Consider the following 12,773-nt stretch of genomic DNA (forward strand, 5'->3'; position numbering starts at 1 on the left):
CAAATTAGGTGGTCAATGTCTTAGTCCAAGGCCCCACCTTTGTTAATGTCTCTGGGAATGTGGCTACCCTGGCAACTAGAAGATCTCTTATTTAGTGTACAGCACTGTAAGTCTAAGCCCCCTTGGTGCCTCCCATGGGCCAGTCCCTGATGATAACTAATGACGTTGTGCACCTTCTCATATGCTTATTGGGCATGTGTGTATCTTCTTTAGTGAAGCGTCTCTTCAAATCTTTTGACCATTTAATTTAATTTATTTATTTATATATTTTTTGGCCACACCACGCAGCACGTGGGATCTTAGTTCCCCGACCAGGGATCCAACCCACACACCCTGCAGTGGAAGCGTGGAGTCTTAACCACTAGACCACCAGGGAACTCCATCTTTTGACCATTTTAAATTGCTTATTATTAACTTGTAAGAATTCTTTATATATTCTGTATATGTCTATATTTATATTAGTATGTTGTTCTTAGAGTATCTTAATGTTGTTTGATCTCAGTTGTAGAACCTCTGATAAGCTATGTCGGACAACATTGTTGGACATAATTTCAGGTGGGAAATAGAATATATAGTAAACTTTAGTATTGGTGGTTGGAGTGGATTGATTAATGGCCTCCAAAAAGATATGTCCCAGTCATAACCTACAGTACCTGAAAATGTGAATTTGGAAATCAGGTCTTTGCAGATGGAGTGTTAAGATGAGATCATCCTGGATTAGGGTGGGCCCTAAATCCAATGACTGGTGCCTTTATAAAAGAAAGGAGAGGAGGATTTGTCACAGAGCCAGACACAGGGGAGAAGGCCATGGGGAAAGCATGGGAAAGCTTCCATGGGAAAAGCAGAGAAAGATTGGAGTGATGCTCCCAGAAGCCAAGGAAGAGGCGAGGAAGGATTCTCCCCTAGAGCCTTCATGTGGAGCACGGACTTGCTGACACGTTTATTTTGGACGTCTGGGCTCCAGAACAGTGAGAGAACTAGTTTCTGTTGCTTTAAGTCACCCAGTTGTAGTCATTTGTTACGACAGCCCTAGGAAACTAATACAGTGGTGTTCATTTAGTTGTTATACAGTTTCAACTCATTTCAGAGCTTTCTAGGGGCAAAATCCACCCTGTCAATGAGGACACCCAAAAATGTAGTAGTTGGTAAGGCAGAAGTAGCCTCATGAAGATGGGAAATGTCTTCCTCCAGTTGACCATAGGCTTAATGACTAAGCCCAAGAGATAAATGGAAGAAAAATCCAAAGAGTGCTGGGGTATGTGTGGTGGACACGTCTCCACTTGGGATGCCTCCTCCATATAGACGCAGCTCTTTTCGTGTGACTTTCTTTCCCTCTTTACACCCTCTAGCTCATGAGCCCTGGGTCCAGGGGGAGCTTAATCTGACTGACGAGTTTAGAAAGAAGAACTGAGCAAATGTAGCTCAGCCCCTCCCCTCCCCTTCTCGGGAGCTGCTCATCAGTGGAGAGCACACGGAAAGCTCAGGAATAAAGGCGATATGTGGTCTTCCTACACTTTGTTATTACTGCTCCATTGGTTCAAGGTTTGGACAGAGGAGTTCCGTTTCTTGGTTCCCCTTGAACACCAACACTTACTATACTTTTCATCTGAGTGAGGTTTATTATCTTAGCATTTTATCCCACTTTAGTCTACATATATTTATTCGATCTATACGTACATATTTATAACTGTCAGTGTGAAGCCACAGGAATGGTAATAGCTGAGAGCCCACAATGAGAGGACGCGGGGCTGCCTTGCTCTCAGCTATACTGCCTCTGCCTCTTGGCTCTCCCAATGCATCTGGGTGCAGCTCAGAAAATGACCGTTCTTCAAAGGCTCTTGTGACTCTTGAGATTCCAAAGATGGAGGGGTTAGTGCTCCCCAGAACCTTCACCAGAAAGGTGACACATCTTGCATACCTTAAACTGATCATTCTAAAAACCATAGTCTCTGGTTTACATAGCCAGGAGGAGGCTAGCAAGAGGCAGCCAGGAGGGTACCACACAGGGAGATACACCTACAGAGGGACCATTCCTGTGAGGTCCCAGGCCAGACATGGTAAAGAATCAGGTGATGCTGAGTCTCCCACAAGATACCCATGGTCTCCTTAGCTTCCTGGCAGGGTGAACGGAGGACATTCACAGCACACAGCTCTGTTCTTTCATCACGAGGGCCATTGTCGCCAGAGCAATGGCTACTAGTGTATCTCATCAACCCGCTGAGTTTCAGTTATGGGGATAATTCCCTTCCTCAGTTTCCAGCATTCATATAGAATTTTATATAATATCCATTTAGTGATTTCAGTGGGGAATGGGTAGGATGAGTGAAACATTTGAGTTCAAATCATCTTGGATCAGAAGTCTCGACCTGACCTGACATTTCATGTCAATATCAGGGTCTTTTTTTTGAAAGGAAAAATTCGTTTCCATTTTCTTTATTTATGCTTTGCAGAACACTAGCCATTTTGTTCTCAATCTTCCTGACACCATACATGAATTTGGGGATACTTGTTTCATGGAGTTTTTTTGGTTTCTTTCTTGGTTTTTAAAAACAACAATAAAAATACACTGCTCTGGCACATATTTAATGAAATAGCATTTAGCAATTTCATGGGAAAGGCTGAATAAGTCCCTCTCTTGCTTTGATGGTAAACCAGAGACCCAGGCTCGGATTGAATGTCAAGCTTGCCTTGGAGGATTCAGGGGTGGGTGTGTCTTTCAGGCGGAAGTTCACAATGAAAGAGCAAAAGAACAGAGCTGAGAAAACATCCTTCAGGCCGGAGCCACTGAACCATAAGAGCAAATGGTGAAGACAAAGGCAGAAATCAAAAGTGCCTCCCAGTGATTGCTCCTTGGTTTTTGTTTTTTGAGAAAAAGAAATAAACTTGTGATATTTTCACTGTTTAGGAGAAATTATAGACATACTACATGCACATTAGAGAGCATTTAGAAATTCCTTTCCTGATGAACAGATGTATGGATAGATGGTGAATAAGCTAGCTAGCTGGCTGTTTTCACCCACACTATCAACTTCCATGGCTTCAAGTATCAACCATATGCTGAGGAGTCACAAATCTAAATCTCCAGCCCAGGTTGTCTTCCTGATTCTAGACCCAGAGGCATTTCCAGCTCAAAATGTTCCAGGTGAAGCCATCATCTCTGCACTGCCTCTCTCCAGCCAATAAACTCCTCTTCCTCTTATGTTCCCAATGTCCACGAATGACACTGCCATCACCCATGGCCCATGGCAGGAATCAGGGTATCAGCCTTGACTGTCTCTCCTCTCTACTCTTTAAGTCATTCACCAAGTCTTAACAATTCTACGTCTCTAACAACTGTCTCAAATCCGTCTATTTTCTTCTATTTCCACTACTACTTGTACCAGGTTAGGCCATCATGAGCTCTTGCCTGGATTATTAAAAATACAGCCAGACAGAACATTCTCTGACATAAATCATACCAATGTTTTCTTAGGTCAGTCTCCCAAGGCAATAGAAATAAAAGCAAAAATAAACAAATGGGACCTAATCAAACTTACAAACTTTTGCACAGCAAAGGAAACCATAAACAAAAAGAAAAGACAATCTACAGACTGGGAGGAAATACTTGCAAATGATGTGACCAACAAGGGCTTAATTTCCAAAATATACAAACAGCTCATACAACTCAACAACAAAAAAGCAAACAACCCAATCAAAAAATGGGCAGAAGACCTAAATAGACATTTCTCCCCAGAAGACATACAGATGGCCAATAGGCACATGAAAAGATGTTCGACATTGCTAATTATTAGAGAAATGCAAATCGAAACTACTATGAGATACCACCTCACACTGGTCAGAATGGCCATCATTAAAAAGTCTACAAATAACAAATGCTGGAGAGGGTGTAGAGAAAAAGGAACCCTCCTACAGTGTTGGTGGGAATGTAAGTTGGTGCAGCCATTGTGGAAAACAGTATCTCATTTGCTCCTTCAGGCAGGGCTGTATCTTACCACACCATTGTATTCCCAGGACCTAGAACATAACCTGGCAAAAATAGATTGTCAATTAATATATATTGTATTTTGCTGCATTGAACTGAATTGTTCTCTAAGCCTAAAGCTGACTGGCCATAGATGGTGGCATCTGAAGGAATTTGGTTCTTCACACTCATCCATAGAACATTTTTTGCCTGAGTCTTGGTAAAGAAGGGATAAAAATGCTTAATTGGCTATCCAAACTCACTCAAAGTTAAGTGTGTTTTGCAAAACTTAATACATAGAAATGTTTTTATTGAACTTATATTTGAAAAAAGACTTTTCAAGTATTTCTTTGTGGTGTTTCCAACCCAAATATTGCCAATCTGACAGAGTAAGGGACACGTAGGGAAGTAGACTAAACAAGCGGGTCTCATTTTGTGGTGCAGGGTGAGTGACATGCCATGCAGCATGGGAGAAAATGCTTTTGTGCACAACTCTTCTTGACGACTTGTAAGAAAACCAATATCACATTTTTAAACAAAAAAGTGTACAGAGTACTTTGCACTCTGTTATTTTTGCTCAAATTAATCAATTCTGGAATAAAACCTTGGACTCCTAGAGTTGTCAGAGATGATGTGCTAGGTGTGAATTTTTCAGGAAGCTAAGGGTGAATCGTTAAAGGAATATATGGTGACTGCTTTTGTTTTCCTTTTCTTACAATTTAACCCTTTGGTGAGTGAATATTTTTCTAAAATGTAGCCTGTACTTCCATACATCCATCAACAGAATCTAAGGAACAAGTGAATTCATAGATAACCTGGATTCATGAGCATGAACACAGCCCTGTACGATGATACTGTGATACTCTCAGGCCCCACCAAGATGAACAAAACTGTACCAGACTTATGGTGTCTTTTATTTCTTTTGTGCCTTTTACAGTTTTTCTGTAGCACCTTTATGCTGTTAGTATCCCTTTTCTCTGGAGGTATTCTGTCCCTTTCTAATTATAGCCTCTAATTTACCCTTGAAAACTAGATGACAAACATGTGAGAACTATGTGCAAAGAAAGAATCAATAGTCTCAAATGAGACATAAGTATTTGCTTATATGCAATATACTTAAATCTGATGTCAGTTGGATGCTCAGAGGCCTTTTTTGTTCTGGTTGTGGGGAAATGAGGAGAGACTTCCAGAGCTGGGTTCTAGATTAGGAAGATGTTTCTATGTTATACAAGCAAAGTATAGAAACAATCTCAGAAGTTAAAGTGGAAGGACCTCTTAGAACTTTCTAATTTTTATATTTCACAAAATAATGGAGAAAAGTGCTGCTCAGAGAGGTGAAGTGACTTACCTGGAGTCCCCCAATGTGTGGCCAAGCCTGGACAGGTAGCACATTTCCTGACCACAGCTCCAGTGTTCTCTACACTGGCCTTGTGCCTCTAAGAGAAGAAGATAAGGTTCTTGTCAAGGGTAAAGGAGATGAATTCAAAGGCACTAGTAAATCCACTCTTCCTAGAGTACCTATGGTTTGCTCATGTTCCATGGTAGAGTCTATGTGCACATATATGTCTGCGTATATGTACAGGTTTATCAGAGTATGAGATGCACATAAAACTGAGGTCAGCACCTTCCTAGCCCTGGAGACCATGTGAAAATCAGCCTTGGGTCTGGGGCCTGGAGAGCTTTCTGGCCCTGAAAAGGGTCACCAAATCCCAACTCTATTCCTTTGCAGCACTTTGGGGGACTATAGCTTTCCCTTGACCAATCCCAAAGATTTGGAACTTTCTAGAAAGGGCCTGTCTAACACCACCTCACCCTCCTGACAGAGATTTTGACTGGCTCAGACCTCCAGTGCTGCAGCAGTCCTAATTCCTAAGCCTCCTGACTTGAAATGATGGATCTGGCACCTCTAAGAAGGCGTGAAATCACGGATCTGGCATGATCTGATCCCCAGCTCCTTGGGGATCTGGGTGCAGGATGAGAGGAAAAACCAGGAAGGGGAGTGTGCCAAAGCACACAGAGCCCCTCACCAAGTAGAACCACTCTTGTCGCACCTCCTCCCAGGGTTTTTTTTTTTTTTTTTTTTTGCTTATGAGGCAGAAGCCTTGAACACGTTTTATAAAGCAAATTTTTGTTCCAAAGAAGTACTCTGGACAGGCAGAAAACTATCACCACTGGCTGAGCACGTTTCCCATGTGGGGCGGGGCACACCTGAGAAGCCAGTTGTGGTAGATGCTCTTGGTGCCGGAGCCCTGTCCAGACCCTCGTTATTGACAAGTACACCCATCTCCCAGCTTACGTGAGTGTGGCAGCCCAGGGCTTATACCTGAGACCTGCTCTGGAGCATTGCCTTTGGCTTACGAGAGCTGCTTAGGAGGTTCCACTGCCATCCAGCTCCAGTGGAAGCAGTGACTGTCACGTGCGTACAACAACCCAGTCCTGTTGCCTGCAGACAGGGCAACTCTATGGTGTAGCCTTGGCTCCAGGATCCCTGAGGATCGGGAGAGGGCTAGACCTTCCCTGGGGCACGGGCTCGCTCTGCTCTCCGCCCTTCCCTATCCTGCATCCCTTGCTCCCTTACAGATCTTTCCTGTGAGAGCACTGCCCTGGCAATCTCGCACCCCTAAGACACCATGCTCACCTGACGTTTCCCCTGATGCATCCTTCGTTCCTACTTCAGTCAGCTCTAACTTCTATAGGATTTGCCTCCAAGGGCTCCTTTTCTCCAAGCCTCCGACACAGTCTTCTTGAGTGTGCTTTCCAAGTCCATCTCATGAGTTCTGCAACCAGAAAGAGTAATTCTGTATCAAGAACAAATTCAGGCCCAAGCCCTGAAGGGATGTCACCTCTCTCTTAGGGTAAAATACACACATACCCCAACAGAAGCATCAGAAGTTCACTAGTAGGAACTTCCCTGGTTCTGTCTCTCTCTCATACCAATGTTGCATTGTTGTGCTTGTCTGGTTGCAGTCAGTAGGCAATGCAGGGAGTAGGGGTAGGAAACTCTGAGACAGATAAGGGAAACCGGGAACTCAAGAAGATGGATTTTAGGGAGGAAACAGAACTTGGTTTCTTAGACCTCTCAGGATTGAAATGCACTGCCTTTGTCCCCAGGAGGTGGGGTTCTCATTGGGGGAGGTAGTCCAGGAGCTGGGCAGGGAAGGATCTGAGCCCCATCCCCCATCAGAGATAGATCGGTTGGGCAGTCACACCCAGTGGCCTGATCAGACAGATTTGGCTTTTTGGGGGTTCGTTCTCTTCTGTTCTTCCCACTCCCCAATCTTCCCCCACCTCCATGCCTTTGGCAATGTCTTGTTTAAATATTTGGGCAGGCTTCAGGGAAGAGGGGAGAGTGGGTGCAAATGACTGAGGGATGGCTCTGCGTCTACACTTGGGCAGGGTGATGGAGAGCCCTCTGGGGTAGTTAGATGGTGAATCTGAGGACTGCACGTGTGAGGTCCAGCCCACACGTAGAGGAGGAGCAGAGGAATTTGTGATCCTAACTCACAGTGCCTTAGCCACACACGTAGGACTGACTGCAAGACCTGCCAGGGTGAACAGGAAGGCAGAACTTCCATCAGGGAACTGGTGACGTTTTCCCTTCTGCTTTTCACTCCCGACCAACTGTTCCTTGAGGGGGCTGGCCTGATACTCAACGGCACTTGTGGGAGAGCAAGCCTCAGCCCTGGTCTCCCTACTTGATGTGGGCACTCCCTAGAGGCTCCAGAATCAAAAGTGCCCAAGGGAAAATGAGACAGGAGCCACTAATACTTTAGAGCAGAGCAACTCAGATGTTTCTAACACCCCCACCAGCCCTCACTCCAGAGGCCTTCTCAGGGCCTTCCTGAGTCACAGGAAGTGCAGGGCTGCCACTGCACAAGCATAATGTCTCTTTGAATTCTCCATTTCATCTTGAATATGCATGTAATTTCTGCAATGGACTCCATTTGGGAATGTGAGTGACGTGAGAAGCGGTATAGTCTAGTTGCTAAGAGCATGCAGTGTTTAAATCTTTCTACATCAGTCTCCTCATTTGTAAAGTGGAATAAAAGTTATACCTACCCCATAGGCTGATGTGATGACTGAGTTAATACAAGCAAAGTACCTGGAACGGTACCTGGTGCATTGTAAGTGTTTGGAAATGTTAACATCATTATTCCTCTACCCTACCCTGATAGGAGAAGCACAAAGTCAATCCTCATTATTTGCAGATTCCATATTTGTGAACTTGCCTACTTGCTAAAATTTACTTGCAGCCCCCAAATCAATGCTGGCAGCACTTTCATGGTCCTCTGATGAGGGGTGAACATTTTGAGTTGCCTGATATGCATTTTCCCAGCTAAGCTCCATCAAGGCCATGCTCTGCCTTCTTGTTTCAGCTCTCATACTGTAAACAAGTACCCTTTGAGGGCCTATTCAGTGCCACTTTTCACATTTTGGTCTTTTTTTCTTGGTGATTCTGCTGTTTAAAATGGCCCTCCAGAGCAGTGCTGAAGTGCTGTCTAGTGCCCCTAAGCAGAAGAAGGCTGTGATGTGCCCTGTGGAGAAAATCCTGTGTTAGATAAGATACCCGTGTTAGATAAACTTCATTCAGGCACGTGTTGTGGGTTCAGTGTTAATGAATCAATATATATTAAGTAAGATGTCTTTAAGGAGAAACACACATATGTATTGATTGGTTCACGAGAATATAGTGACCAGAGGCTGGCAGGAATCTAACCCTGTATCCTCCCCAGGAACAATGGTCTGGTATTCCCAAATTCACTATAAAGTTCCCTTTACTTTAGAAGAACATAACTGATACGGTGAATAAGGAGAATCGACCGTACATGGGTGCATTCTTTCTGGTTTAGCCCAGCCCCCCCCCCCCCAATGACTAGTCTCCCCACGGCCGCCTGCTCCTCTGCCTCCTTCATACTGAATGTCCTCTGCTAACTTCCCGCAAGATTCCAGCCATTTTACGTGGACCGTCCTGGAGATCCTCCTCTTGGCCAGAGGAAGTCACCGAGTTAAGGAAGGCAAGATAGGGGAGGTAGGCGGGCAGGGCCAGCTCCTCTCCGTAAAGTTCTAACACCACCTGTAATGTACCAAACACAGAACAGGCAAGAGAGCAACTTCAGAGATGAACAAACGGAGGCCTTAGAGGGAAGAGATATGGGCTCCAACCCTGACTTTGCAACTCGCTGTGTACAAGTTATGTTAGCCCCTGGGCCTCAGCTTTCCCATCAATGAAATGGGTATAATGCTACTGTTACCACAGGGCCCTTATGAAGATGAGCTGCACATAAAGAGCTTGGCACGTGGCTGGCACACACTAGGCACCCAAGGAAATGATGACTGTGGTAGGACTTAGCCGGGGGCATAGTGAGACTTTCCAAGCAATCCCCGGCCCTTGGATTTATACCTCTGAGATTAGGCCAAGGCCAGGGACAAGCGTTCCACCTTACTTCACTTCCACAAGTCCACGAGGAAATTCACCCCACTCCCGGTGCCTGACACCTCCACCCCAAATCCCAGGCCTGGGCACCCCATGGTTTGGGCAGCTGAGCAGCTCTGTTACCCAAGCTTGGCTCATAGGAAGTGGCACCAGGTACCCGCTTACTAGGCACCCCTACTGGTCGGTCGCTGGTGGTCCCTGGCAGCCAAGAGTCCGGGTGGTGAGTCCACCGGCCCCTGCACGGGGTCTGCACTGGGCGCCTCCGGAGGCGGAGGCGGTGCAGGCCGGGTGGGGCCACTGGTCTCCGACTTTGCTCATGCCTGGCCGGGAGCGCCGGAGGCTCGCAGGCACGAGCCAGCGGTTCCGGGCAAGCCTCCGTGTGGCCGCTGGGCCTGACTTAGCAGAGTCGGCGTCCGGGCCCTGGCGGGGCGGGTGGAGGCTCGGGGAAGTGCGGGGGGTGGCGGGGGGGGGGGCGATGGCATCCCCGCTCCCGGCTCCGGCTGAGGCGGGGCGCCCCGGCTGGCTCGCGGCGCAGCGGCCGCCTTTCCCCTGAGCGCCTGCCGGCGGCGGCGGTGGCGGCGTCGGCAATCCCGGCTCTTGGCATCACGCCTGGCGGCCGGCCCAAGGCGAGGAGTGGCTTCCAGGAAGCGGGCGGCGGAGCGTTCCAGCCGAGTCTCGCCGTCGCCGCGGCCCCGCGCGCTCCGACCGGCCTGGCCTGGCCCCTCACGCGCTCCGTTCGCGCCCCCGGCGTCCCCTGCACGGGCGGAAGGCGCGGGGCCGGCGCGAGGGCGGGCGGGCGCCCGTGCGCGCCGTGCACTTGCCGGGCGGTGCAGGTGGCGGCGCGCGCCCTCCGGCTCTGGGCCCCCGCCAGCGCCTTGCTCCGCACGCCCGGAGGGGGCGGGAGAGGCGGGGCGGCCCCGTCCCAGCCCCATTTAACTTCTCGGCGGCGGCGGCGGCGACTGCGGCGCCGCGGGCTGGAGGCCAGCGTCGGGGAAGGTCCCGGTCCCGGATTCCGCACGAGGTGTTGACTGGGCCGCTTCTGTCCGCCTCTCCTCCGTGCGCGCCGAGCCCGCGCGGCCCGGGCTGCACGTCCCAGACGCTTCTGCGGCGCCAGGTGGGTGCTAGGAGCTCGGCGCCCGGGGGTGGGAAGGCTCTCTCCGGGGGAGCAAGACGGGGCAGTGGCCTCTGAGCGGGGTTGCGGGGCGCCGAGCGGGAGGGTGCACTGCTCGGTTCCCGGGAGCTTCAGGACCGGGGCGCTCAGCAAGGCTCGGAGACCTCGGGCCGGGCAAACTCCGTGGGGTCCAGGTGGTTTGGGGGAGAGACATTCAGGGGCGCTTGACTGCGGGGAACTCCACCGGGTTGGGGGTTTTCAGATTTGGGGCTTTCTAGGTAGAAAACGGGCTGACAGCACCTAGTGGTCTTGGGCGTCGGAAGGTCCGGCCGGTTGGCAAGTGGGTTGCGAGCGCCTAGAGCGTCAGGGGCTGAGTGACGCGCCCGCTGTAGCAAGTGGACGTGCGGGACTGGGACGCGGCGGCGGCGGCGGGGGCCCGGGAACTGCGAGGCGGCGGGTAGTCGGAGGAGTGCGCGCCGGGACGGCTGCTGCGAGCGAGCGAGCGAGCGAGCGAGGGGGGCGCACGGTCCTAGGGCCCCGCACTGGCCGCCTCCCTTCGGCCCAGAGTCGCCGCCTCAGGTCGGAAACAGCAGCACATTTGCGGATCGCATTAGGCCAGGCCCTTAATGCTTTCTCCAGATGGAAAGAAGCCACCGACCCGCCCCCGGACACCGGCTCAGCCAAGGCGCCCGCGAGGCGAAGCGAGAGGCGAGGGTGACCTCGGCTTTTCGGCTTTTCCAGGCTCGCCTCGTTCTGATTTCCCTGCCAACTGTCAGGAGAACTCTGAAGAAAGCCCCCGCTGCCCTCCTGGTCTCAGAGGGCCTCTGCTGGTTTGCCCTCACCTGCTTTTAGGAGATTGTGCTAGTATGGCTCTGAGGCTGTGCCCTCCGAACCTCCCTTAACTCAGCTCTCAGGCCTCTCTGGCTGCAGGGCTGAGGCTCCGAGGATGAACGGTGACTTCTGGTGGAGAAAGCCTCGAACCATCAGAAGACCTGCAATCCAGTCCTAGAAAAGTCACCATCTTGCTGTGTGACCTTAGGCAGGTCCCTTCCCCTCTCTGGGCTGGCTTAGTTGGGCTTAAACTCATTTTTGCCTGAAGCAGCGGAAGCTGGCAGGTGCCCTAACCCTTGGCTCCATGCGGGCTTCCTGAGTCGGATGCCAATAGCCACACCCTGCTGCTGACAAATGGGCTGGGAAGTGGCTGGTGCAGAGATGGCTCAGCTTCTGGAGGGCTGGAGGTATGGGTTGCACACTGGAGGCTGGTCTAGCTGCCCTCCTGACTTTGATGTGGACTCCTCCTAAAGAGAGCCCGAGACAGCCTGTACCCTGTAATAGGTAGCTCCATCCTGGACCAACACAAACCTTTCCAAGACATTATGTGGGGCTCAGGGTTCCTCCCTTTGGTTGGTCTGTTAAGTCATGAGTGCTGCCACTGGGTCCAGAGCTGATTGGAAACCAAATCTTTCCTCCTTTTTAGGCTGCAAGTGAGACCCCCAGGAGACCAGACCCCATGGCTTCCTGGAAGAGCCCCTGGTGGCTGCTGATATGGATGGTCTTCATGCACTCTGCCCTCCTGCAGGTAATAGGGAGGGGAAGAGGAATGGTAGGCATCCCTCTGTTTATTTAGGAGTTTCATTCTAGATCACCTAAGATGTGGTATGATTAATGTTAATCTTATACCAAAGGGAATCTAATTGTTTCTTACCTCCAGCAAGTGGTATTTCTGGTTGACTTAGCTGTAAGCATAATCTAATCCCTTGGGTCCTCTCCGAGCGCTGTGCCTTGATACCACTGTGGATGCTATGTATGAGTGATAACTTGGGGCTGTGATGGATCCTGTCTCTTTCAGTCTGGAACGGCTGTCTGTATGTGCACTGTAGAGACTTGGCTGCTACAGGCCAGGACACAATGAATGGGCAGAGGCCAGGTTGTGGCATTAGCTCAGCCACTAAATAAGTATTGTGTTTATGTCTATCAACACATATCACACTGTTTTGCAGTCCTCTCTCCCTCCCTCTCTCTCTCCCTTCCTCTCTCTCTCCCTTCCTCACTCCCTCCCTCCCTCCTCTCTCCCTTCCTCCCTCCTCTCTCCCTTCCTCCCTCCCTCCCTCCCTTCCTCCCTCCCTCTCTCCCTCCCTCCCCCCCCACCTTCCTCCCTCCCTCCCTCTCTCTCCCCCTTCCTCCCTCCCTCCCTCCCTCCCTCTCTCCCTTCCTCCCTCCCTCCCTCTCTCCCTCCCTCCCCCCCCACCTTCCTCCCTCCCTCCCTC

At 49.9% G+C, this 12,773-nt stretch overlaps 1 protein-coding gene and 1 long non-coding RNA gene across 9 annotated transcripts in view; one reads left to right on the plus strand and one right to left on the minus strand.

Annotated features, from left to right (window-relative positions):
• LOC309654491 (endophilin-A3) overlaps nt 1–12,773 on the plus strand; it is a 661,335-nt gene that overhangs the window by 275,668 nt on the left and 372,894 nt on the right. For 3 of the 8 annotated variants that reach the window (XR_014260293.1, XM_082448500.1, XM_082448509.1), the window contains exons 1-2: nt 10,378–10,509; nt 11,984–12,109. Coding sequence is in view for 6 of the 8 variants with exons in the window: in XM_082448500.1 (XP_082304626.1) it covers nt 12,017–12,109 (93 nt within the window). In the remaining 2 variants the exon portion in view is untranslated. Of the gene's footprint in view, nt 1–10,055; nt 10,510–11,983; nt 12,110–12,773 lie in introns of those variants that run through there. The other 5 variants (XM_082448508.1, XM_082448510.1, XM_082448511.1 and 2 more) reach the window with 5 other exon arrangements.
• LOC309654607 overlaps nt 1–12,773 on the minus strand; it is a 535,162-nt gene that overhangs the window by 237,375 nt on the left and 285,014 nt on the right. The window lies entirely within an intron of this gene.

This window comes from Balaenoptera physalus (assembly GCF_965194825.1).
Source record: "Balaenoptera physalus genome assembly, chromosome: 2".
In the NCBI taxonomy this organism is placed as follows: Eukaryota; Metazoa; Chordata; class Mammalia; order Artiodactyla; family Balaenopteridae; genus Balaenoptera; species Balaenoptera physalus.